The sequence below is a fragment of the Spermophilus citellus genome (genome assembly GCF_964194105.1).
Source record: "Spermophilus citellus genome assembly, chromosome: 4".
NCBI classification, from domain to species: domain Eukaryota; kingdom Metazoa; phylum Chordata; class Mammalia; order Rodentia; family Sciuridae; genus Spermophilus; species Spermophilus citellus.
The window spans coordinates 97,528,064-97,554,623 of NC_138185.1; the positions used below are offsets into that span (position 1 = coordinate 97,528,064).

At 36.3% G+C, this 26,560-nt stretch overlaps 1 protein-coding gene across 2 annotated transcripts in view; it reads right to left on the reverse strand.

Moving 5' to 3' along the window:
* Window positions 1-16,205: 16,205 nt before the first annotated feature.
* Window positions 16,206-26,560, reverse strand: part of GABRB3 (gamma-aminobutyric acid type A receptor subunit beta3) — a gene marked incomplete at its 5' end in the record, with an annotated part of 211,624 nt that continues 201,269 nt past the window's right edge. For both annotated transcript variants that reach the window (XM_081292260.1, XM_081292259.1), the window contains one exon: window positions 16,206-16,755. In XM_081292260.1, coding sequence (XP_081148386.1) covers window positions 16,420-16,755 — 336 coding nt within the window. In that variant the 3' untranslated portion in view covers window positions 16,206-16,419. The remainder of the gene's footprint in view (window positions 16,756-26,560) is intronic.

Sequence of the window (26,560 nt, forward strand, 5' to 3'; positions counted from 1 at the left end):
TGTCTTACTTCTCTTAGCATGATATTCTCCAATTCCATCTATTTACCTGAAAATGCCATGATTTTATTCTCTTTTAATGCTGAGTAATATTTCACTGTGTATATATACCACAGATTCTTTATCCATTCCTCTATTGAAGGGCATATAGGTTGCCTCCACAGTTCAGCTATTGTGAACTGAGCTGCTATAAACATTGATGTGTCTGTGTTACTATAGTATGCTGATTTTAAGTCATTTGGGTATAGACCTCTTTCTTTTTTTATTTAGTTGTTCTAATCAGTTATACGTGACAGCAGAATGCTCTTCCATTCATTGTATGCAAATGCAGCAAAGTTTCTCACTCCTCTGGTTGTTCACAAAGTAGGGTCACACCATTCACGCAATCATATATATATATATATATATATATATATATATATATATATATATATATATATATACCTAGGGTAATGATGTCTGTCTCAGTCCACCATCTTTCCTATCCCCATGCCCCCTTCCCTCCTCTCCGTCATCTTTGGCCAATCCAAAGTTGCTCTACTCATCATATACCCGCCTCCATTATGAATTAGCATCCCCTTATCAGCTAAAACATTCAGCCTTTAGTTTTTTGGGATTAGCTTACTTTGTTTATCATGATTTTCTCTAACTGCCTGCATTTACCTGCAATGCCATAAAGTAATATTCCATTGTGTATATATTGTTCTTGGTTTTTCTTTATAATCTATTTTTACTTCTGTAAGGACAGTATAGCATTCTCTATTTCACTTTTGATTCTAGTAATTTCACTAATCTCTCCTTTTTCTTGATAACTTTACATAAAGATATGTCAGTTTTGTTGCTCTTTTCAAATAATTGGTTTTTAGTTACATTGACTTTCTGCATTCAAGTTTAAGTCTTACTATTAGAAAAAATCAGCTTTGTTTAAAATTATTTGGGATGCCTAGAGACATATTCTGAGTAATGCCTTGTGATGCCTTAGAGACATATTCAGTCTATGGTTGTCAGATGTCTCCACAAATGATATATTATTTTTAATGTATGGATTGTAGAAGCTGGACATTGTCCTTCAAAGACTCAAGTCTCTGAAGCTTCCCTTTAGTTTTTTATGTATTATTTGGAGATATAATACTATTTTATGTGAATGTAATATATATAAAACTTGTAGGTAATAAATCATTACAAAAACAGTTCTCATTCCCATACATGAGAACTTATTCTTTTGAAAGAGAGGAATTGCCAACTTGGGGCATCCAGCAGTAATTAATGCCATTTAGGTCAGAAAGATAATTTTAATTCTGAAGCAATAATACTAAATAAATTTTTACTGGATTTATTTTAAAATATAGAATTTGAATTTCTATTTTTAAGTCATACCGCTGAACATTTTTTTAGGCTGCTCAAAAAAAATGAGTAAAAATGAAGTGAAATAGTTGGCTAACCCCAGAGCCAGAAAGATCTAGTGAATCAAGGTAGTACACTGGAAAATGTCATTGTATTCAGCTCATAATAATAAAAATAAAAATAATTATTTGAGGATAAAAGTTTTTGGGGATCTAAGGCTGGAATGTGATTCTAACTAAAAAGCTAGATGATGAACTATTTGCTTCTGATTCCAGAATCCTGTAAAGCAGCAATCTGTAAAGGTTTGCCTACAGAGGCCAGAAAGGTTTTAAAGGCCATGTAATCTCTGTCACAAGTGCTGAATTTTGCCATTATAGCATGAATGCAGCTAGAGACAATATCCAAATAAGTATAACTTTGTGCCAATAAAAGTTCATTGTTAAAAACTGTGTTTCAAAGCTGAATCACTGGCTGTAGTTTGAAGATATAGGAACATGTAACCAATACATACATATATATATATATATATATATATATATATATATATATATATATATATCAATATATAAATAGGTCAATATATAAATAAGTACTCTGATTTTATCTCAGGTGATATCTTTCCAACTTTTCGAAAACTAGACCCATAATAATCCAAAACAAATATTAAAAAGTCAAGATTTATCTGCTTTATCTTGAATTATAGTTTTAAAGGTTCTAAATCAATTTGACAGACTCAGCAAAGGTATTTCATGACACCCTATTAATGTAAGATTATGAAAAAGAATCAAACATCATAATAAAGTTAACCAAAAATGACCAACTGATATCAACCAAACTCTTAAAGAAGAAAAATGGATGTAGCCTAATGATGACTAATATGAGTATAAGAAAACACTCCCAAGGCATAAAACAGAGCACTGTGGTCAAGAAGGGGAATGTTTCAGTACAAGTATGAACATAAAGGATGTTAGCAGAATAAGAAAGAGGCACCCAGAGAGCTGAGAAGTTACTGTAAATCTCTGTGAGGGACCATCAGCTCCACTGACTCTCCACACTCACCATTATTCTCTCCTCTTCCCTCCAACACAAGGCACCGTGTAACTTATAAAAAAGCAAACAAATAAATAAGCAGTAACAATTCTCCATGTTTAATAAAGAAATTAAAAAATAATTACTTATGAAGAGCTAGCCTCTTAGGACTAAGCAGCCCAGAAAGTAATGTCTCATTATTTCTTACATTGGAGTCCTCACATGTAAGTCAGCTTTGTATTTATTAACCCTAAAATGAGTGATTTCTGCTAAACCCCCAGAAACATATCAAGATCCCTGATTTAGTTTTAGTATTTTTAGAAAAAAAACACTTGTGAAAGAACCATGTGTGATATATGCTAACAACAACAAAAGAACCTAGGGAACTACATCAAATCCAATTTAAAATATGAATGAGTAAGAAAAGATCATCACTCTTAGAGTACCACCAATCTGAAAATTAAAAATAAACATTAAAAAATTCTTTAAAAATTAGCATTAAATATAGATCAATTTAGGAACTAAGAAAACCTGTATTATTCTTGGAGCAATTTAAGAGAATGTAGGATATGCAAGTCAAGAATAGGATGATATAACAGGGATGTAATCAGAAAAAAATAATGAAAACTGGTAGACACAAACCTAATATTAACATATTGACTTTAAATGTAAATGTTCTATGTATCCAAATTAAAAGGCATAGAATGTTATATTGGATCTTAAAAAGCAATTTTTTATACCTACACATTTCAATTGTATGTGCCTCTAAAATACAGACACAGATAGGTTAAAAGTAAATAGATGGCTTGGGAGGCTGAGACAGGAGAATCGTGAGTTCAAAGCCACCTCAGCAACTGCTGGGTGCTAAGCAACTCAGTGAGACCCTGTCTCTAAGTAAAATACAAAATCGGGCTGGGGATGTGGCTCAGTGGTTTAGTACCCCTGAGTTAAATTCCTGGTACCAAAAAAAAAGCAAGTAGAAAAATTAATATTGTGCTAACACTAAAAATAAAGCTGAAGTTAGCATTGTCTTTGTAAAATTCAGAGCAAAGAATCATTGCAAAATTCAGAGCAAAGAAAATTAATAAAGATCAACACTATATTTCATAATATTAAACAAGTGATTCATTAAGATGATATGATTATCTTAACTGTTTATGCAGCTAATAATGAAGTTTCACGTTACATGAAGCAAAAACTAATAGAAATACAATAATAGCCAAATCCAAATTTTTAAGCAGAAATTTCAATATAGCTGTCTTAATAATACAAAGACAAGTTGACAGAAAATCAGTAAGGATATAGAAAATTTGAAAAATACATCCCGTAACATGACCTAATTGACATTTATAGAACACACTATTCAACAACGGAATACACATTCTTCTCAAGTACTCATGAAACATTGACTAAGACAGACTATATTCTAGGTAATAAAATAAATCTTGATAGATTTAAAAGGTTCAAAGCCAATATTAACATCTAAGCTTTGACCACTGTGGAATTAAATTAGAAAAAAAACTGATCCAGAAATGCATAAGTAGTTGCCTACTACATAAAACAAATTCTAAATAACTCATACATCAAAGAGGATATGGAAAAAGGATAATATATCAGAAATAAGTACGTTCATGAGTTAAAAGACTCCTCGTGGTTAGGATGTCAGTTTTTCACATATTGATCTAAAACATTCAATGCAGTCCCAATCAGATTCCCAAAACGTTTTCATTTGTTTTATATTTATGTTAAAAAGCCAATTCTAAAATTAATATGAAAGGGCAAAAGTCATAAAATAGCCAAAGTAACTTAAAAAAAATAACAAGTTAGATAAACTAACACTATTTGATTTGAAGTCTCATTATATAAAACTACAGTGATCAAGTTGGTGTGGTATTGACCTCAATATAGCCAAATGAAACAGAAGAAAGAGTATAAACAGAAAAAAGAGTATAAAAGAGTATAAGACCCACATATATGTGGACAATTTGTTTTCAGCAAGGATGCAAATGCAAAATTTAATGGGGAGAGTTTCTCTTTCAACAAATCGTGGCTGAGCAAGTGGATACACATACTTAGAAATTAATTTTATTTATATTCCACACAATATATAATTATTAACTCAATATGTGTCATAGGTCTATGTGTAATATCTAAATCTATAAATTTCTATAAGAAAACATAAGGTAAAATCTGTTTTAACCTCTTGTTAGGCAAATATTTGTTAGATGCAATAACAAATGTGTGTCCCCCAGAAGAAAGAACTAGACAAATTGAACTGTGGTAAGTTTAAAAACTTAATGCTCTCTAGAAAACTGCAAAGAAAATAAAAATATAATCCATGGGCTAAGAAAAGACAGTCGCAATGCATATTTATGATATAGATTTGTTTCCAAAATATGTAAAGAACTCTAAAAGTACTATAAAAAACAAACCAATTAAAAATAAATGGAAGATTTAAACAAGCCCTTTATTAATAAAGACAAAGAAATGACAAATAAGCACAAGAAAAGATGCTCAACATCAGTAGTTAATAAGAAAGTACAAATTAAACCCAAACAGAAATAGCACTTAGAATGAACAAAATTAAAAAGACTGAGCATTCCAAATGTTGGGGAGTATATGGGGGAACTGAAATTTTTATACACAAATGGTGAAATGTACAATGGTGAAATCACTTTGGGAAATCAATTGTTTTTTTCTTAAAAAGTGAGACATACACCATAATACTCTTAGGTATTTACCCAAGAAAAATTAAACATTGTTCATAGTAGCATTAGGGGTAAGAGTCAAAAAGCAGAAACAATACAAATATTTATCAACAGATGAATGTATAAATAAATAGTGGTACAGATATACAAAACAGTACTTAGCAGGAAAATATATTGGCTATTTATATGCACAACAAAATGGACAGATTTAAAAATATTTATGCTGTGACAAGTGAAAAAAATTATATAGCATTTTATTTCATTTAGATAAAATTTTAGAGAAATTAAACTAATCTCTATCTCTACTGTACTACGTGTTGCAGGCACAGTATTCTCTTCTTGGAACAGGAATGAAGTGGGTTATACATGTTAGAAAGAAAAAAGCACAGGTAAACTTCTGGGGTTGAGATGAATTGTTCATAATTTTTATTGTGATGATGATTTTACATGACAAATTTTATTCAATCATATGCTTTAAGTATGTTAAATTTTTATGTAATTTATAACTCAAGTGAAAAATTGATGTGAAGTAGAATGATTAAAAGACAAATTTCCCAGAGCACATAGCTAACAGAAAAATAAAACAAAACAAATCCTAGAATATAACAGAAAGACTACATGCTATGAATTGATAGTTTGAGATGTTTTATCTCCACCAAAACTTACGTTGAGGCCTAGCTCCTTAATGTGGCAGTGTTAAAGGATAGGGCCAATTGAAAGTGTTTTAATCTTGGTGATGAAACCCTTAGAATGGATTAATGTTTTTCTCCATGGCGTGGGTTATGTGTCATGAGATTTGACCCCCATTGCATATCTTTCATGTGGGTCTACTTCCCCTTCTGTTCTGCCATGAGTTTAAGTTGCATGTAGCCTACACCAAATGCTACTACTTGAGTTTTCCAGCTTCTAGAAAAGTGATGGAAAAGAAACTTCTTTTCTTTATCAATTACTCAGTCTCAGGTATTCTCTTACAGCAACAGAAAACAGAATAAGACAAGGATTAAACTATTAAATACAAAATATGACTAGGTGCACATGAAAAAAAAAGGATTTAAAAAAATAGAGAAAATGTCTAGAGCTAAGAAAAATTGTGTTTTAGATTGAGGTTCACCCAGGATCCAACACTATAGTTTAAAAAAAGATTTACTTTATAAAATACCAGAAATATATCATCAGATCTCCCTTTAGCCATGAACAATTTTGGGGAATAGGAAAGTGAAGAGCTAGGGGGTGACTCAACTATGTGTAACAAAGATAGTCTGACATTAAACACATTAATAGTATCACTGCATGCTGAAATACAATAGAACAATTATTTCAAATTTCAAGGGAAATTACTTTCATCCACAAGTCAATACCTAGCTACCCTTAGTTAAGGAAAGAATTTAAAACCTCAAGAACTTTCTGTCACATACAACCTTATTAACTGACAGTGAACTGAGTTGATGTAGGAGACAAAATCAAAAAAGAGAAAGGCATGGGCTATTTGAAAAAAAAATCACGTAATGAATCCAGAAGTCTAATGGAATGAAATAGGACAAGGATTTTGCAACAGGTCCAAAAAGTAAACAGCTCTAATTCACAAGGGAAGTGAGTCAACACTGAGAAGGATATCTTCATGAAGGAAATTAGAAAAGATTTCCAACACTAAATTTAATGACTGAAGTAGTGAAAAATGTTATATTTATATACCAGATTAAGAAAATATAGCATTCTTTCCTCATTAAAAAAGAAGAATGGAAATTAGAGACACTAGAATGGGTATTTGTGGGTGATGGAGAGGAATTAAACCCAGGAAAGTCTTGATAACAAATGTAAGGGCTATGTGCCTTGGATCAGTTAAAGGAATGTAGGCAAAGTAATTCATCTGAACTGGACCTTAGGAATAAAAGTCTTCGAACAGCCCAAGATTGAGACATTGGACTTCTAAAACTGGAAAGAATACCAAGCAAATTGTTTACCTCTGCTTTGAATAATATTAATATAATTTTAATGACATAAGATTTTCAATTGGTTCTCAACTTTAGAATTAACTTCTACATAAACTCCTCCAGGCTGCAGCATGGTTGGACTGGGAAATGTAAATATCGTAAGCATCATTCATGCAGTAATAACTGACTGGACAACCCTGTCTCACAGGCAATCAATGAATTCCATTTTCCAGGCAGAAAAACTACAGTATCTGAGGGTTTTCTCCATTTTCTAATGATTATCTTAACATATTTAAACCCAATGCTAAACTTGGAACTGTACTTATAAAAGTGTAGTTCAAATGCTGGAAGCATCACTATACCTGATTTCAAAATATACTATAGAGCCATAGTTGAAAGCCAGCATGGTGGGCTGGGGTTGTGGCTCAGTGGTGGAGCATGTGCCTAGCATGCGTGAGGCACTGGGTTCGATCTTCAGCACTGTAAGAATAAAATAAAATAAAGATATTATGTCCACCTACAACTAAAAAATTAAAAATAAACAGCATGGTATTTGCAAACAAACAAACCCATAGAACATAGAACTTGGAAATAAATCTATACATCTATAGTCATCTGATTTTCAACAAAGGGCCAATAACATATGTTGAAGACAAAACAGCCCTTCAACCAAAGATGTTGAGAAAACTGAATAATCACATGAAGAAAAATGGAAACTAGATCATTTTCTCTCAGAAAAGTCAAGTTAAAATGGATCAAAGACTTTAATTTAAGATCTGAAACTTTGAAACTAGTACTAGAGGAAAACAGGAGAAATACTGCAAGATATTTGCATAGGAAATAATTTCTCAAATAAAACTCCATGAGTTTGAGAAATAAAAGCAAGATTTGATAAATGAGATTACGTTAATTAAAAATCTTCTGCAGAGCAAAGGAAACAATCAACAGAATGAAGAGTCAACCTTCAATGGGAGAAAATATGTGCCAGCTATTCATCTCATGGAAAATTAACATCCAGAATATAGAAAGAACTCAAAAAAGTTAACAAAAAGCCCAATAAATAAGTGAACAAATTTAAAAATAATTTTAAAATACAAGCACTTCTAAAAAAGAAGTACAAATGGCCAGTAAATATATGAAAAAAATGTTCAACACACTTGGCCATCAGAAATGCAAATCAAAACTTAATTGAGATTCCATCTTATCTCCGTCATAATAGTGATAAAAAATTAAAAACTCACATACTGGAGAGGATTTGGAGGCAAAGAAACCCTTATATATCACTGGTGTGAATATAATTTAGCACAGTCACTATGTAAAACAGTTTAGAGATTCCTGAAAATTCTACCATTTGATATTCATCCTATATCACTCCTGGGCATATAAATGAAGAAAATCAAGTCAGCATAAAAAAGACACCAGCATACCCATATTTACATATGCTGAAGCATTTTTCACAATAACTAAGATATGGAATCAGCCTAGGTACCTGGTAGCAGATGAATGGATTGAAAACATATGGTATTTATACACTGTAGAATTTTATCCAGCTATAAAGAAGAATGAGATCAAGTCATTTGCAAGAAAATGAATGGCACTGAACAGCATGTTAAGAGAAAATAGCCAGACCCAGAAACATGTTACATGGTTTCTCCCATACATAAAAACTAAATAATAATAACAATAAAAAGTGGAAAAAGAAGGGAACCGAGGGGAGAGTGGGAAAGAGAGAGGACAAGATAGGGTAGTAAGCAGAGTGCATATAATAAAAACACAATAAATGCATATACAGACATGCCACAGTGAAACCCATTCTTTTTGTAACTATGATTGAATAATTACAATAAAAATAAAACAATATGCAAAGTATATCTCAAAAATTTGGGTTGTTCATTTTCAACTTTCAGACTCAATCTGTAAACATACTATTAATGGCAGACTCATATTTCTATGATTGCAGGCAGAGTGTAAATATCTTCAACCTTGAGATTGTAAAAGTATAGCTACAGCCGACAAGATGGGAGGTAGAAAATGAGAAAAAGAAACAGGGTTTTTTATCCTAAAGTGGCAGTCATGTTGATTGCAGCACTTTTCACATTAACCATGATATGGAATCAACCTACGTGCCCATCAGTTTCTGAATGTACGAAGAAAATGGTGTATATACACAGTGGCATATTATTGAGCCATAAAAATAATAAATTTTGTGGAAGAAAGGATGAAACTAGAGGACATTCTGTTAAGTGAGATAAACCAGACACAGAAAGACAAAGGTTGTATGTTCTCTTTCAGAAGGGGAAGTAGACCCACATGTGTGGAAGCTGAAAAAAGTTGGTCTAAAAGTGGACCAAAACAGATACAAAAATACAGTTAGATTAAAGGAATAAGTTCTAATGTTCTACAGCATAGAAGGGTAACAATGAAGAACTCTAAAGGCTCCAAACATAAAGAAGTAATAAGGGAATGAAAAATGACAACTGCCCTGATTTGGTTTGTATATATTTTATACATGTACTGAAATCACACTGTATCCCACAATATGTGCTACTATTAGTGTACATTAGAAAGAAAAATAAATAAATAAAAATGACTCAGGGCTACCACCTAAATCCCTCAAAACCACCCTAAGATACCATTTCACTCCAGTAAGATTGGCAGCCACTATGAAGTCAAACAACAACAAGTGCTGGAGAGGTTGTGGAGAAAAGGGTACACTTGTACATTGCTGGTGGGACTGCAAATTGGTGCGGCCAATTTGGAAAGCAGTTTGGAGATTCCTGGGAAAGATGGGAATGGAACCACCATTTGACCCTGCTATTGCCCTTCTTGGACTATTCCCTGAAGACCTTAAAAGAGCATGCTACAGGGATACTGCCACATCGATGTTCATAGCAGCACAATTCACAATTGCTAGACTGTGGAACCAACCCAGATGCCCCTCAGTAGATGAATGGATAAAAAAAAATGTGGCATCTATACACAATGGAGTACTATGCAGCAATAAAAAATGTCAAAATCATAGAATTTGCAGGGAAATGGACAGCACTAGAGCAGATTATGCTTAGTGAAGCTAGCCAATCCCTAAAAAACAAGTGCCAAATGTCTTCTTTGATATAATGAGAGCAAATATGAACAGAGCAGGGAGGAAGAGTAGGAAGAAAAGAGTAACATTAGTCAGTGACATGAGATGGGAGGGAAAGGGAGAGATGAGGAAAATTGCATGGAAATGAAGGGAGACCCTCATTGCTATACAAAATTACATATAAGAGGCTGGGTGGGGAATGGGAAAATAAATAAGGAGGGAGATGGATTACAGTAGATGGGGTAGAGAGAGTAAAAGGGAGGGGAGGGGAGGGGGGACAGTGGGGGATAGGAAAGGGAGCAGAGTACAACAATTACCAATAGGGCATTATGTAAAATTGTGGATGTGTAACCGATGTGACTCTGCAATCTGCATTTGGGGTAAAATTGGGAGTTCATAACCCACTTCAGTCTAATGTATGAAGTATGATATGTCAAGTGCTTTGTAACGTTGTGAACAACCAATAAAAAAAAACAAAAAAAAAAACCAAAAGACAAATAGAAAAAAAAAAAAGATGCACACACTTATACCCACCATGCTGTGGTCTTCCATTGCAGTGAATTATTGTTGTTATTATTATTATTATTATTATTATTATTATTATTATTGCTCAGGATTGAACCCAGGGTCTTGTGCATGCACTGGACCTACTACTGAGCCATGCCCCAGTCTCAGTCTCTTGCATTTTATATACCTGTATCCTCTGCATTGCTTCTGTGTTGATTCTAATTGGACCATGTTTATCTAAGAGGCAAGGGTCATGGGAAGTGTGCCCCTTCAATACAAGCAGTACCTCAATCAAGCACTGCTGCTGATTTAGTCCTACATGAGGCTACATGGTCCTACCTCAAGAATGTATCATAGGTTTCAAAGAGTCAGTCTTTTCTGAAGAAACATGTTCCTATTCCAAGGAGTGTTGACAGTCTCTACCCATTAGAAGCTAGTAAAAAGGAAGTTAGAGCAAGAATTATAAAACTGCCAAAGGTGAATGTGGGCCATGTCAGCCATGGGCCAGGGAAGTAAGAAATCTGGGTATAACTGGACTCCACATTCAGGGAGGCCTCCTCCATGGACCAAAAGAAGGATGTTTTTTAGAAGAAGCTTGAAGAAATTCAGTCAGCATTTGAAATCCTTTCTTCTGTAGTTATTGGTCATTTAACATTGTCATGGATGAGAAGTGTCCATGTGGTTATGTTCTAGCCATAGACAAAGGAATAGTCTAGCCACAGGCAAAGGAAGAGTCTAATCACAGACAAAGGAATAGTCTGAGATAGGTCCAAGTCGGGGTCCCAAAAAAGACCATGAATGCAAAAGGCTTCTTCATATAATGAAACACAAAAATAATGAAAATCAAATCTGTAATAAATTACTGAAGGAGTTCCATAATTTCGTTTCAAGTATACAAATTTGAAGGTAAACCTGGTATTAAATTCCAACTGGCTGAGTGCATTTTGTGAGACTTTCAACCTTTTTGAACTTTCCTCTTGACATGTTTGAAGATGAGTCAACAATTTCTCTGGGAGCCTAGAGATATATTTCTTAAGTTTGTCTGGTTTGAGGTGTCCAAAAATCTGTATTCATTCATTCATTCATTCATTCATTTATTCGTTCATTCATTCATCCATCCAAGACATTGCCTTTTGCTTTCTTCCTGGAAAGTAAATGAAGGAACTAAAGATAATGATCAATGCCACCTTGGCCAGAGGTTATTGATGGACTTGTTCCCAGGCCTTTAATTTAAATTTTATTTTTCTCAAAAGATTCACCTGCAGAAAGTTAGATATTTCTGGGTGTGTCTATCTGTCCTTTGAAATTCAAACTAAAATGCAACCTTTTTTAAAATTTTGAGTCAAAGTTCAATTGGTCTCTTATGCAATCAATTTTAGGCTCAATTCCTTTTACTTCTAGCATAACCCAAATGCATATGTACAACTGAGAATGACCAGGATTAAATAGCCATACCATTTCAATAAGAGATAGCCAAGGAAGAAAAAAAAATCAGTCTTCACATTTAAGTCAGTTAGTCCTTTTTTAATAAATTTGAATTCATTCATCAACAAGTTTCATATTGTATCTATCACTCAATTTTGCTGTTTTTTTCATGTCAAATAATACCAAAAATTACATCAATGTGCTTAAGCAAAACCGGGTTTAAATTTATCTTTACAATGAAATGAAATCAACATGGGAATTGATCATGACAGCAATCATCTATTCCTACTAGAATAATTCTGTACTTACCTTGAACACACTCACTGACTTGTGAAGTAGAAAAATGAGACAAGAATGACAAAACATGTTCATGGGGCTGTCCCCAGGGAGAGGCATGGTACCTGAGCCACTCTCTGGGAGGCCACTGTTTACCCAGGTGTTGGGAATTTAGTAATTCAGGAAAGCATGGCACCTTTCAATGCAGTAGAAGAGGTAATCAATCCAAGGCACACTAGCTAGTGTCCTGGGAAAATTTATTCCACCTGGGCAACTCCTTGCCCCAAATTCAATGTTACTCTCATGGAGGTCTCACACTACGATGAGAGCCAACTTAGATTCAAGAGTAACAAAGATTTCATCAATTTTTTTTTTTAATTTGGCTTTCATAAAATGGCCAGAAATAGGAACTGGTTTCAGGTGGAGAGTTAAATTAAGAATGATGGAATGGTTTATACCTTCAAGCCAGGAGACTTAAAGTTGGAAACATCTCTTTTAAGAACATACCCTTATGGGACAAACACCAATAGTTTACCTACTAGATGCTGAACATGAACACCTACCGCTGCCATGTGCCTGTCCCCTTAAAATCTGTCCCCAACTTGTTTGGCATCCCCTCTGAGATGATCTCCTTGGTGGAAATGTCAGTTCCATGTTTGGACAGGAGAGAAGTGCCTTTGATGGGAGTGACAGAAGATGTCAAAGTTCCAGTGCTGGCATTAGAAACACACGATACTGCAGATGGACATGTCACTTTAAAACCTGATGGGAATATTATCATGACATACTTTCTAGTTCATTTGAGATTCAAGGGGGAAATGAGTGTGTCATGGTATAGACAGTGAAACCCCTCGACAGTCCTGGGGTCGGTGAACAGGAATGACACTTGTTCTGAAGATGACTCAAGTCTGATCAGTCTTTCTCTGGAGGGGTTTATGTAGGAGGGCTCTTGAATTGTCTCTAGAACGTTTGAATATGGGAAATAGCAAACTGTCATCATAAGATTCCTCTGTACATTTTGAGCCCCCTGTGAAGCATTTTGGAGACAGGACTACTGAGAAAATTAACAGTTTATTCCTTTCAGTTGTTGAGAAAGAAATTTCATTTGTTTCCAAATTAAACTTTTCTCTCCTTACTCAAGAGGTCTGGGTGTGGGCAACAGCCACCTCACTTTAATGTCAGAGATCCGGGTTCAGAACTCCTTAACACTGTCACTCGCTGGCTCCAATACCTACTGTGGAGTAATGAGAGGTCGTTTTTAACAGAACCGAGAATCAGATTCAACTCTTTTGTGTTAACACAGCCAGAATTCTCTTCTCAATATTTCTCACAACTTTTAAAAATGGAGAAGCTATAAAATAATTTCATTAGAAGAAAAGTAATTTCCTTCTGAAATGGATAAAGCAAACACATACCCAAGGATCTTAAAAAGTTGTGTTTTGTTGTTGTTGTTTTTTTTTACAGAATATATGTATGTATGTGTGTGTATGTGTGTGTAGTTACAAACACTATTTATAGTATAGCTATTATGTTAACTTCATCGCAGTGTCTACAAAGTTGTGGATCCCAGTCTTGGTGCCAAATGCATATAAAAAGCTCAAAAGCTATTATGACTATACCATGCAAATTTAAATCCAGAAAACCTTGGGAAGTAGACTGCTGCTCTTTTGAGCCCCACGGGGTCTCTGCCTTTGATATTTGGGTACCTCAACTGTGCATCAAAAAAATGTTTGAATATCTTTTCTCCCAGAAAGAATTAATGTCACAGTTCTGAATAGTATAAATTATACACTTAAAATCAATCATCAACTGCTTTTGTCCAGGTTCGTTTGCATTTTGGGGTCCCTCTTCCTCATGTGTAGCTCACATCTTTAATTACTGGATACACAAAAAAGATACCTGAAGTATTGAAGGGGATAAGGTCTTTTCAAATGTTTTGTTTTGTGTGTTTTTTTCTTTTACATGTTAACAATGATAAGGCCACTTACAAGGTTTTCCCCAATCTGTTGAACTTTTAGGATTCCCCCATTGTTACCCATGAAAAAAAATATGCCAGAGAGAAGCCAAAGACCAAGATATCACTGGCTCATCTCCCGACAAAAATAAAACCAGAGAGCAGCAGTTGGGAGAAGATGCTGAAGAAAGGAATGAAGGAGGGAAACGGGTATAAAAATTGGTAATTGACTCTAGCATGAGATTTTGTGGATCATGTTTTCTCTGATGGTGGGTTGTGAACTGTCACGAACTCCCACAAATTAAAGGTTGCTATGGCCACCAAAGAAAAATCAAGTCATGGTCCGCTCATGGTGACAGTCCACACCACACCCATCCTCAGGGAGGGCAGTGCCTCTACCTATTTGGAAAAAGCTGACACCAGTCATTTGAGCTCTGGACCAGACTCTGGTCATTCATTTTGGACAGAACAGAGAGGGTGAGGTGTATGTGGCATTTGGGGATAAAGTATTAATTTAGCAGTTCTTTCCTGCATGTTTTGCTTTTTGTTTTGTCTTCCAAATGCTGAACTTCACTGTGACACCTGTTTGCACAACTGTAGTCATTTCAGTTTATGGATGCCTGTGATAGAAATATTGTTTACAAAAAATATATCATCTTTTTTTCTTTAGAAAGATCTCATCTAAATAGTAAGTTAAGGTTGCGTCTATGAAACCGGTGCACCTTGTCTTGTTTCTACGAGCTTTAAAAAGTCCAAATACTGATGAGGCTGTGGATTAGAAGGAACCAAAAGTGACTGTGTTAATTGTCAGGTTGCCCTCTTTTGCCTCAGAGAACGGTCATGGGTCATTGGGTGATGTGTGGTGTGTACTGGTAGTGTTCCTGCAGAATCCTAGTCAGCCTAGGAGTAGTTGGATGTGCTTATGAGACATGTCAGATACAGAAATAAAGGCATGAGGATGTTTCTTAGTTTCTGAAAGCGAACAGTAGAGGTGTTTTAGCTTCAATCTTAATTTCTAGATAACAGAAAGTAGTTACATCACATAATGGAAAATATGACATTGCATGCTGCCATGATAGCAAGCATAAGAAACAAAACCTTGGTAAATATACATATGTATGCATATTATGCAAATATATTTTATAGTAACATACAATGTTATAAGAATGAATGATAACGTAACTGCAAGGGGGAAAATCAGCCTAGATGGTTTTACCTTAGAGTAACAAAGAACCTGAGACGTCTATGCTTTCTGTTGGATATCAGGCCTAGAAATCCGTAGGAGATGTAGAGCACATTTTTGGTGATTGAATGTCATTGCCAAAACGTGCCACCGTGTTCCCACACAACAGTTAAGCTGGATCCACTCTGAGTGAACAACAACAATGAAAAACCCACACATGCTGGATATCAGAGTACTTACAATGAGATGCACTCACTCCCAATGGGCTTCAAAAGATGGATGTTCAGATGTCAACATGGGACCTATCTACGTTTAAGACAACAGGTAAGCGCATGGCCAGCGACTCACCTCATCCACTAAAGCATGACCGAGAAAGTACACCCACTGAAAATAAATCCCATCACCCGAAAAGCCAGCAGGCTTCACTCAGTAAACTGAGAGAGAGGATATGAAGTGTGTGACTCATTTTAAACTAGAGATACCAGTGTATGAGTTTCTGAAGATTAACTAAGGATTTCTTTCTGACTTTTAAACTAAAACATCTAACTTATGATAATAAAAGACACATTTTGGGATGATATTGTGTTTCACACCCTCATTCTCAAGGCAAAATATTTAGATGATACTTGTCCCTTTCATTAAAAAAGAAAAAAACTATGACTTTCTTTAATATGCATCCTGTGTTAAATTGTCCATAGCTGCAAAATGTATATATGTATGTGTATTTGTTTGACATACACATGGGTGCTCACACCTGTGTGTATAAACACATACACATACATCCTCATATACACGTGTATTTTATATATATGCTGAGAAAGTTCACATATATATACAATTGCGTATGTATATATGTGTGTGTGTGTGTGTGTGTGTGTCTGCATGTGTATGTGTCTGTGTGTGTACAGGTATAAAAACTTGACAGGCAGGGTAATATTTCACTCAGTGTTAAATGAAGTCTTTGAAAAATCAAGTACAGTCACTCAGTTAACATAGTACAGCCAGTAAACTAAGTTGAAAAGAGAAAAAGTGAATGGAAACACGATCCTGGACCATCTGTCTATGGCATTCACATCGGTTAGATCAGGGATCTTAATTTTGAGCTGCGAAGACCTCCTCCGTAGGTGGGTCTTCTTGTGCGGGATGCTTCTGTCTCCCATGTACCGCCCATGCCCTTCCCGGGGCATGCTCTGTTTCCTGAACTGGACTCCTGAGTTGTCAAAGGTCATTGGTGAATTCCTGGTATCACCACCCGTAACCTCGTTCATTTCATTGTGAACCTCCAGTGTTGTTAACAGAATGTTTCCATGAGCATCCACCTAATTGGAAGAAAATACACATGGTGAGGCAGCTGACATGTCCATAAAACTAACTTTTATATGCAAACCTAGGACAGAATTATGTCACCTAATCATGTCTTATATCCAAGAGAAATTGTATATCTGTCAAACTCAGGAAAATGTCATTTTGGACATTTACATGCAGTTTATATACTCTATTTCCTTGACTTAAAAAATTCTCATAGCTAGGCCCAGAGTGCATACCTGCAACCGCAGTGGCTCTGGAGGCTGAGGTTGGAGCAACACAAGTTCAAAATCAGCTTCAAGTATCTACTGAGGCCCTAGGCAACTTAGGGAGACCCTGTCTCAAAATAAAACATAAAAAGGGCTACAGATGTTGCTCAGTGGCTAAGCACCCCTGGTTCAAACCCTGGTAATAATAATAAAAAAAAAAAACAAGCAAGTGAGAGAGAGGGAGGGACAGAGAGAGGGAAGGAGGAAAGGAAGAGGGGAGAGAAAGAAGAGAAGAAAAGGAAGGAAGGAAGGAAGGAAGGAAGGAAGGAAGGAAGGAAGGAAGGAAGGAAGGAAGGAAGGAAGAAAAGATAAGATGTGGATGTTCATCCACAATGGGGATTGGGTGGGGGGAACATGGGTAGAATGGAGAAACTTTAGATAGAACAAAGGGGAGAGAGGGGAAGGGAGGGGTCATGAGGGTAGGAAAGACGGTGGTATGAGATGGACATCATTACCCTAAGTATGTGTATGACGACACAGATGGTGTCACTCTACTTTGTATACAACCAGAGATATGAAAAATTGTGTTGTATATGTGTACTATGAATTGAAATTCATCCTGCTGTCATGTTTAACAAATTAGAATAAATAAATAAGTTTAAAATTAAAAAAGAAAGAAGGAAATAAAAATGCACACAAAGATTAGAGATTAGAGAAAGTAAGGGGAGGGGATGTTTTCAACCTGCAATTTCACATTATAGATATAAGTCCTACTGAAGAAGAAATTAAAGCACAAATGCTTTTCAAGATTAATACCTAACTTAGGTGTTATAACTATTCATACATAAGTATACACTGGGTAAAAACTAAAATGCCCCATAGCACCCCCCCCCCCCAACTTAAATTCAACAAGCATCCTTGTGACTCAACAGTCCTTCTGAAGTTGTGGTCAAAAGATCAACAGTAGCCTAACATTACATCACGATGTCATCAACTTTACTTTACCTCATCATGCAGGCACCGTGTCATCTAACATCATCACTAGAAGATGAAGGGTACATACAGTACAATAAGATATATTAATAAAACATTCACCTTACTTTGAATATATCATTTTATTGTTATTGTTTGTGTTAATCTCTTACTGTGCCTGATTAATATATTAAGTTTCATTATAGTTGTGTATGTATTGGAAACATATAGTGTATACAGGTTTCTGTGCTATCTGTGCTTTCAAGCATCCACTGAGACTCTTGGATCCTCCTGGTATAAAAATGACTACTGTATACTCATCTATTCTCTGGAATTCAATTTCCCCCTTTTCTTTTCTTCTTTAGGGTGGTGTGGATTGAACCCTGGGCCTGTGTGTGATAAGCATGCACTTCACTTTAACACTGAGCTACACTCCCTGCTTGCTTGTCCCTTTTCTGATGAGATCAAATTGCCAAATTACTGTGGAGAAGCAAGCAAATAGTCCTCTGATCAAAGGACACTCCTAATGACTTTGGTGGAGTAGATACATACTCTTATTTATGTAGGGTCTCCTTGACAGATCCTGGTCCTGGCAGGAAGCCTCCTGGTTATGGGCTATACTGAAAATAGACTAAAGTCCCTTTCTACCATGGAGCCAAACTTTAAAATAACATTTTATTCTGTGCTAAATACAGTTTCTGATCTCTCATGACAATTCCAGTGGTCTATCTATTGGTGGGTCTGCCATGGAATTTGCAGTGAAACATCCCAAAGCTGGGGACTTGAGTGGAATCCTTGCTGGCAAGAGACCATCGCTTCCCTATCTGTGCCATGGCCTCTCAGCCTCTGCCACTATTCCCTGGGCACTCACTCTAGCATGCTCTGTCCATTCCCATCTGCCTTCCATTCCTCTGCCTGGTGGGCCATCTTCCTTGCCTTTTCATTGTCTGTGGAAAGCCTACCTCTTCTTCTAGCACTAGATCAAACATCTATGGCTTCTTCCATAATTCCTAGTTATTTTGTGAAGGAATAATTTGTTACTATATTAATTTGAGTCTTCCCACCTCCTATTGCCCCTTAATCTCAATAAAGACATTGGGCTGGATGAGAGGGTGGTGAAGTGAGCAGAGAGGACTCACACACAACTCCTGACTTGGGAGAGAGAGGGGTTTGTTGGAGCTTGGAGCAGGACTAGGGGGCTAGGACCCCAAGTGGAATAGCTCCGGACAGCAAGTTGGCAGGGGCTCAGGAAGGGCTGCAAACATCCAGTGGCCGCTCAGGCTCTGGCACAAGGACACCCAAGAAGATGCTAAGTTGAGTACAATGTGTTTGAGAATACCACTAAAGGTCACTTAGCTATGCTTAGCAGAGGTGAGGTGTGGGAATCCCGACAATGGCCCCCAGCAAGTTCATACCTAACTCACCAGAAGCTGTGAATAAGTTACAACATAACTTTTTAGTGTACAGCCGTTAAGGTAAATAAATTATCCTGGATTATCCAGGTGGGCCCCATTGAAGCATAAGTTTTCATAAGAACAGTAGAGCACTTTCTCCAGGGAGAAGCAGAAGAGAGAGTCAGAGAAATGAAAGCAACAGAGGGATGCACAGCCTAAGAAAGACTCAATTTATCGTTGATAGAAAGAATAGGACAGCCAGGAGACGCAAAGGCCATGCACAGCTGACACCCTGCAACACCGGGATCTGCATGTGGACAACCCCGTGATGGGCCTGGAAGCACATTTATCCTCAGAGCCTTCTTGATGTAAGTCTTGTCAGACACACTGAGGACCCAGCTGAGCCCCCATGACCTGCACTTCTGACCTAAGGAACTGTGCGGTAAAAATGGGCACTGTTTTAACCTAAGTTTGTGGAAATCTGACACAGCAATATTCCAAACCACTACAGGAGGTGAGAGGAAAGATGTATTTTCAGTGGGCTCCAAAAATGAGTTGAAGAAAACTGGGAGTGGGCTCAGTGGTAGAATATTTGTCTAGAGTGCCCCAGGACCTGGGTTTCATTCCCATCACTAGTTAAAAACAAACAAACAAACAAACAAAAACAGGAAAGGACCACAAGCAAAAGTTCAAAGATTAAGTAATGTATTTTGAGAGAGACAAACTAGCCGTATGGTACTCAAGTTTTGGAGATAACAGCTTCACACTCAAGGGTCCTGGCACATGCTCAGCTTATTATCATCTTCATGTCATCTTATAATAGGAAAGGACATCTAGTAATGTTAGGGAAAGAAGACCAGAGTCAGGCCAGTAAGGTTTTCTGTATGTCAGGTTAAGGAGTTCCAACTTTACACTTTTGGTAACAAAACATAAATGTGATTTCTAAGTAGAAAAATGACATATTTCTGAAGCACAGCTCAAGTTTGCTGGTATAAGTGTTGAATTTGAGAGGAGACAGTGTAGAGAAGATTCCTAGTTAGAGTACAGTGGACTGGTCTCCGTTCCCCTTAGGGCATTCTAGAAAAGAAAAGGCCAGAGTTGTGGAGAACTGCTCCCCTCCTGCCATCACCACAAGTCCCAGTATTTGCCAGAAGTCTCCATGGCGTACTTGCTGTGGTCACAACAGCACAATGCTTGTCTACCACCTGCTCCATCCTATATTTTGGCAGCTCTGAGGGTGGTGAGGGGTGGAGAGACAGTTATTTACTATTCAGACCCCACCATGACCTCTCAACTCCTGACTCTGACTGAGCCTCAGAACATGAATACCCGCATAGCTGCAAACAGGTCCTGAGCCCAGAGATGTTTGTTTTTCCTAAAAGATGTTGCCTGTGAACTACAGGATGAAGGGTGTCACCACGGGGATCTTCAGGGACTCAGCAGGCTCTTAGCACAGAAGACAGCCAGGTTGGGGCTTTGGAGATGCAAATGGTCCACATATGTTGGGGAGCAGGCCCTTCAAAAGAGTATTATGGGGAGGAAGGTTCAATGATAAAAAAACATATTTTTCTTACTTTTTATACAGTGGCAGGAAAATTCTAATGATGTTTCTATATCTCAAAAGTACTGGGAATGTTAGACATCAGTAAGATTTTGAAACTTCTGTATCTGTTCTTTTTTATCATCTTCCTCTGGATTGATGAACAGTAAAACCTTTTCAATGACAAAGTCTGTTTGCTGTTTTCAGGACCAGGGAAGCATCATCCAGGAGACTCTCTCATGGTGCCAAGAGATGTGGGAGGAGAAGCCCAAGATAAATTGTGGTGTGGCTAAAACAGGTGAGCAGACAAAAGGAGTGTGTCCTGGGCTGGGACCTGGCAGCAGGACTGATAGGGTCAGCTGTGGAATGCCAGTAGTCATTCACTCTCCTTAAGAAGTGGGAGAACTTAACCTGCTTTGGATATAAAAGGGAGGACACTGGAAAAGGACATGGACATATGAGATGGCCTTTACCCAAGCAAAGGTGAGTTGAATAAAAGATTCTGCAGGAAAGAACCCTGTCTCACTAGTCTTTATCTCCCCCAGCATCTTCCACCTTGCTTTATGCCACAGAGAAGTGAATTGGATGGTGAGGGAATGAATCCTTTGGCTCACACTGGACGTCTTGTCCTGGATAAAGGGGTGGGGAAGAAATTCAGCCAGTGAGCTGGATCCTGTTTAATTCATTTTGTTCCATTACTTCAGTTTACTGGAATAAATCTGGGTGACATTCCACCAAATATCTGATTTTGGTTACTGCTTAATGAAAATAAATAAGTTGAGGTCATTTATTAAACAAACTCAATTTGGTCTTATTTAAGTCTCCAACATTTTAAACAGGTCTACTTAAATGGTAAGCTGATATGTTTAAAAATAATATGTACCTGAGGGCGAATCAGACAATAACCCCAAATGGAAGACCAATGTTTATTTTTAAAATACAAATATAGAATTTATTCTTTTCAATAATAATGATATTATTAATTGGAATCTCAGAAAACTGAAATTGTTTTTTTTTCAAGAGAGGGACAAAAACTGTAAAACATTATTTAGCTCTAGAAAATGGTTCTCTGTATTCTATCTTATGTTTTAAAGAATAGAACCATGAGATGAAAGCTCCAGGGTCCACTTCAGGAGGTCATCTCACTGGAGACATGAACATGAGGAACCTGGGCTTTTCCAGAAATATTCGTGCAAAATATGGCTGCACACTTGCTACATGCCATCATCATGGACCTGGTTCAGGACCACAAAGATAAAAATGAGAAGGTTCTCACCCTCAAGGAATCTAGCAGGTGAGAGCTTTGAACAATCAGCAAACACATTTTTAAAAAGACTGCATCTTGCCCTTTAAATACATTTTTAAAAATACCATCTTAATCTCAGAAAGACTGTATGAAAAATCTTCTTTGATCAAAATCTAAGAGATCTAAATTAACATTTTTGTGCAACAAAATAACAAGGAAAGAAATATATTTTCTTAAAGAAATGATGTACTTTAAGAATCCTAATGATTCAGTTTCACCTGGCTTTAAAAACATGACATTTAGCCTGGTACAGTGGCAAATGCCTATAATTCCAGCATTTGGGGAGGCTGAGGCAGGAGGATTGCAAATTAAAAATCAGCTTTAGCAATTTAGCATGGCCCTAAGCAACTTAGCAAGACCCTGTCTTGAACTAAGGTAAAATTTTAAAAATAAACATAAGAAGGGTTGGCGATGTGGCTCTGTGGTTAAGTACCCCAACGTTCAATCCCCAGTACCAAAGAAAAAGGAACTTTAAAAAACCCCAAAACATGACATTTGTGAGTTTTCCCGTCTCTTCTCACTAGGAAATTGGAAAGACAAAACCAAACCAAACCTAACAAAAACAAAAACACCTCCAGTCAGGTGGAACCAAAGGCCACACTTTCATGGATACATGTTACATGAACATTTGCCACCTGGGAATCATACCATGTGTATTTTGGTACATGCCAGGAATTGGATACTACAAAATGGGGAAGGCTTGTTGGGCACAAGGGATATAAGTGTTTTCATTTCACAGGCACAGAGAATGTGTCTTAGAAGTTGGAAAAACAGGAACAAAGTCAGTGTTTGGGGTATGGAGTGATAGGCAGAATTCAGACAAATGGTAGGGGAAAAAATCAAGGAAAATGCCGTAAAGGAAAATGACTGCCTTGAGATTGAAGGAGAGGAAGACATTGGGCAAGAAGAAAGATGTTCTTGTAGAGAGAACAGGGTAACAGCTGGCAAAGGGATGATAACATATATGGTGATCTCAGAGACTGCACAGGGTGAGTGGAGAACACATAAAAATGAGGCCAATTGTGTGTTGGGTTGAGTTTTCAAGATTTAGTGATAAATCTGCATGCATCAATGTCCCAAGACTTTGTGGTCAGTGTTGTATATTTGTCTTTGCCTTTGAACTCTAGTGAGGTAAGCTTCACCTGAGGGAAGCTACACCCAATTCTCTATGAATCTCACTAGTTATTTGCAAAACTAAAATGCTCTTGAATGCATTGGACTTTTATGAATCGTTTGTAGCTGTCTTATGTGCCACAGGACTCTGGAACTGTTAGAAATTTGCATTATTCTTATTTTGGGTAGATGGACACTTGGAAACAACAGTGCAGGTAAGCCTTATTCTAACATGCAAAACACCGTAAATGTATAATAACTAATACGATCTTATTGGGAAACAGTTGGGCTCCTTATAGTTTTACACTCACATGGTGACATTAAAAAGTGAACCAAAGTATAGAAAATTTACATGAAAATCACCTGAAAATTTTTTTTCCTGAAAGGATTACAGGGTTATTAAAATGTGTTAAATTTTAGAAACTAAAAAAATTTTTTTTGATTCTTTTTTTTATTATTAGTTGTTCAAAACATACAAAGCTCTTGACATATCATATTTCATACATTTGATTCAAGCAGATTATGAACTCCCATTTTTACCCCGTATACATATTGCAGATTCACATCGGTTACACACCCACTTTTTTACATTCAGGCTTTCCTTTCATCTTAGGATAATCTACATGTACATAGAAGTAAATGGCTTTCTTCTGCAGATGTTGACAAAACCTAAGGCTAAGTTTTAATGTCAAGGAACACAGAGCACCTAGCCTCCACCTGGGTGTTCCTGGGTGTTCCTGGATGTGACATTTTCTGCTTCCAAACTATTGGCACCATGGCTTCCTATTTAGGCCACACTAGCTGGGATTTAATTCTGATGAAAGAATTAGAAACTAAAAATTTTAAACAAACATTTCCAAAAGAGATGCTCATCGTTTTCTATCATCTCTATTGTAGGTCTTAAAATATAAATAAGTGATTGTGGTGAAATATGAATTCTGTAATTCCCTATATAGAATGACAAATGACTTTCAATTTAACACATTTCATGAATACTTGTTATTTTCAAGGGTCCATCTCATATCTACTATAATTAGAATCATCAATTTCAATGAAGTTTTTCTTCCTGCTCTAGAACCTTGACAGGTGCAAATCTTAAACAACAACAACAACAACAACAACAAAAGCAAACAAAAAAACCTAATATCTTATCCAGAATACACAGAGGGGTCCTTGACCTTTTTCAGGGAATATGTCGCTAGAATGCCAGATAGTGGCTCTCTCTGTCTCTACTTACCTTCCAGCTTCAGTTAAGACTCTAATTTTAGAAGAATAAGACAGGATTTGTCATGTAAGGAACAAGATCTTGCTGTTTAGTAGGAATGGTATTGAGTCTGTGGTTCTGATTTCTTGACAGGAATTTTGACTTCCTGACATCTTATGAAATTTAAATACCAACTGGACAACTTGGAAAATACCACAAGGCTTGTAACTATAATGTGTGCATTGTAACTAAAGACTAATTCTTGGGTACAGAAACAACTCAGGAACAAATACACCATAAGCACAAATCAGTTAAAGTCAGGGCTTACATTAGATCACTGGATTAAGGAGGAATTATGTGAGTATGCAAACATTTCAAACATCCATGGATCAATTACTGAGTTAGAATATGACATGACACTACATATAAGGAAAATTTATTCATGGTCTCTCAGGAGGGTCAATAAATTTACAGTTCTAGAGGCAGTTACTGGTGGTTTAGTTTCCTTATTGGAGCCTACAATGCCACAAGGCTACTTCCTCACCCTGACATGCCTCAGGGGTCTCAGAAAAGACAGAGATAAGCCAAGTCCCTACTGTGGAGCCAGTAGCTATCAGGGAAAAGCTACAGACTATAGCTGGCTACACTGATAAAAATCCCACGTGTTAGAGGAAAAATTAATGACTCAATATTTGCAAAAGACAGTTGAAGTTATTTTCCTGTATGTATAGTGACATTTTTATTTTGCATAAGGTCTCTGATACTTTTCCCACTTTTCTTATATTCTTCCCTATGACTTGATATAAACTTTTTGGGTGGTTAATTTCTACTTAAAAATTACCACTACATTTTTAGGTGAGTCAGGAACAATTTTTTTAGTCCTTATCTTTAAAAGCATTAAATATGCATCAAAAATTAGAATACATACATTTTTACATTAACTTCACATCTTAGGAGCTGATTAACAATTACAGATTTTTGAAAAATACCAACATTTAAAGGGTTACCAAAACCTCTGGGAAAACAGAGAAGCAAATTTTTTGACAAACGAAGAACAAAAAATGGATTCATGAGTCAATTGAAAATTTCCTTTGCATCTGATTTATAATATATCGTGTCTATATTCTGCTAATTTTCTCAGTGGATGTTAGAGATGTTTGTTTTTTGTCTTTTTGTTTAAAATTTCATGCTTCACTCTTAAAAATGTATTTCTGCAGCACAACAATTGGACCATTCTAAACAGCTTCAATTTAGAGAAAAGGAAATAAATTCATAATTTGTTTAAATAGAGAAGGAATTTGGAGAGACAGCATTGTATTTGTATGTGTGTGTATGTGTGCCTCTGTCATGGAAACAATAATGATGTGACGAATTCTAGTTTCCTTGGAAACAGCACGGCCAAAGCAAATTGTGTATTCATAGTAGGATGCAGACCTCTTTAGAAACATAGCAGTATGGTACTGAGTATATTTTCCAGTAAGAAATTCAAGATAATTTTGCCTATAGAAAGCCTAGTTTTATTCACAGATCCTGGGTTTTTCAGACCAACTCTATTTATGTTTTGCTGAAAGGAAGGGAGCCATTTACATTCATTTAACATGCCTCCATTCATTCATGAACATTTGCAGACTATTCTGGGCCACCGCAGGCACAGGCAATACTCCAAGGAGCTGCTCACTCCCTGTGAGGGGCGGACCCACCATGGAATGGGAAAGTGCAGGGAAATCTCCACAGTCTTGAGACAGAAGAAGCTTTAACAATGGGAATTTTAAAAACCAAAAGGAACGTAGGAACAAGGCCAATCTGTAAACAAGTTGAAATATATTCTTGAGGATTTGAGGGAATGAAAGAAGTGAAATGATCAATTAGAAAAATTATCTAGAGATGTTGAACATTTTTTTATATCTTTGTTGATCAAATATATGTCTTCTTCTGAGAAGTGTCTGTTCTGCTCCTTAAGCCATTTATTGATCATGTTGTTTGGTTTTTTGGTGTTAAGGTTTTTGAGATCTTTATATATCCTGGAGATTAGTGCTCTGTCTGATGGACGTGGCAAAAATTTGCTCCCAAAGTGTAGGCTC